At 45.3% G+C, this 1148-nt stretch overlaps 1 protein-coding gene across 1 annotated transcript; it reads left to right on the top strand.

Annotated features, from left to right (window-relative positions):
- The first annotated feature begins 205 nt into the window (after positions 1-205).
- On the top strand, positions 206-850 carry LOC148939582 (protein CFDP2-like). The gene has a single exon (XM_089106915.1). The coding sequence runs from the start codon at positions 206-208 to the stop codon at positions 848-850; it is 645 nt and encodes a 214-aa protein (XP_088963041.1).
- Positions 851-1148: the final 298 nt, after the last annotated feature.

Raw genomic sequence — 1148 nt, 5'->3', positions numbered from 1 at the left:
GAGTGGCTTGCCGCTGTCCTACAATAGCCATGAATCCCTCTTTTTTTAAGTTATGAATCAGTTGAAAACAAAGAGACAAAACCGTGCTACCATGTCCGGGGTAACCGACGGAAGGAAACATATAACAGTGAATGATAATGTTACCGCGTACGGAGGAGCCGACGATCTGACAACTTCAGACGAAGATATGTGAACTCGGCAGACGATGACGATTCCCATTGAGGATGATAGCACTCTACCAGGAGAAACCCCTATTCTGAAAGATCCGTTCTACCTGGGGACTTTGAATGTGCGAACTTTGGCAAAGCATAGGAAACTAGAGCTAATTGTCAAAGAGCTCGAGAGGTACAGATGGGACGTTATTGGTCTCTCGGAAACTCACTTGCCTGGTTCAGGAGAACAAGGATACGGCGACATCATACTTTCATACTCTGGCAGACCTGATGGCAAACACCGACAAGGCGTTGGTTTTCTCCTGACACGCAAAGCGAAGCGCGCACTCATAGCCACAAAGTTAGTCTCAGAGCTCCTTATGATGATTCGGCTGCGAGCGAAAGTACAAAAAATCACCGCCATCCAAGTGTACGGCCCCGACTCCTCAAGACCTCATAAAGAAGTTGACATCTTCTATCAACAACTTCAGTCTCTAACTGATGAAGTCCCAAAGAAAGATCTCCTCATAATAATGGGTGACTTCAATGCTATCACCGGAGAAGCCACACAGCTTGAAAGTGATGTCTTAGGAAGATTCGGTCTTGGGAGGCGAAACGCACGTGGCGAACGTCTAATTGAGTTCTGCAGGGATAATGATCTCTTTGTTACGAACTCAATGTTCAAACATAGAAAGTGAAGAAAGGCAACTTGGATATCCCCATATGGAAAGACGAAAAATCTGATTGATTATGTCCTCATCTCAAAACGGTGGAAGTCATATGTCAAAAATACCACCGCCTTGCCTGGGGAAGATTTCGATTCAGATCTTGTCCTTGTAATGAGCACATTGGCAAAACTCCGACTGAAAACCCTTCCTGTAAAGAAAAATAAGATCCCAAGACTCCGCACCGATAAACTGAAAGAACCCACCACACGCACCACTTTCCTGCAGTCATTAGAAGAAAGTCTTGGTCCTATACTTGAGTCACTCCCGT

Source organism: Artemia sp. Qi Xiang Cuo, chromosome 21 (genome assembly GCF_049724085.1).
Source record: "Artemia sp. Qi Xiang Cuo chromosome 21, ASM4972408v1, whole genome shotgun sequence".
NCBI classification, from domain to species: domain Eukaryota; kingdom Metazoa; phylum Arthropoda; class Branchiopoda; order Anostraca; family Artemiidae; genus Artemia; species Artemia sp. Qi Xiang Cuo.
This window is presented reverse-complemented; position numbering and strand designations above follow the sequence as displayed.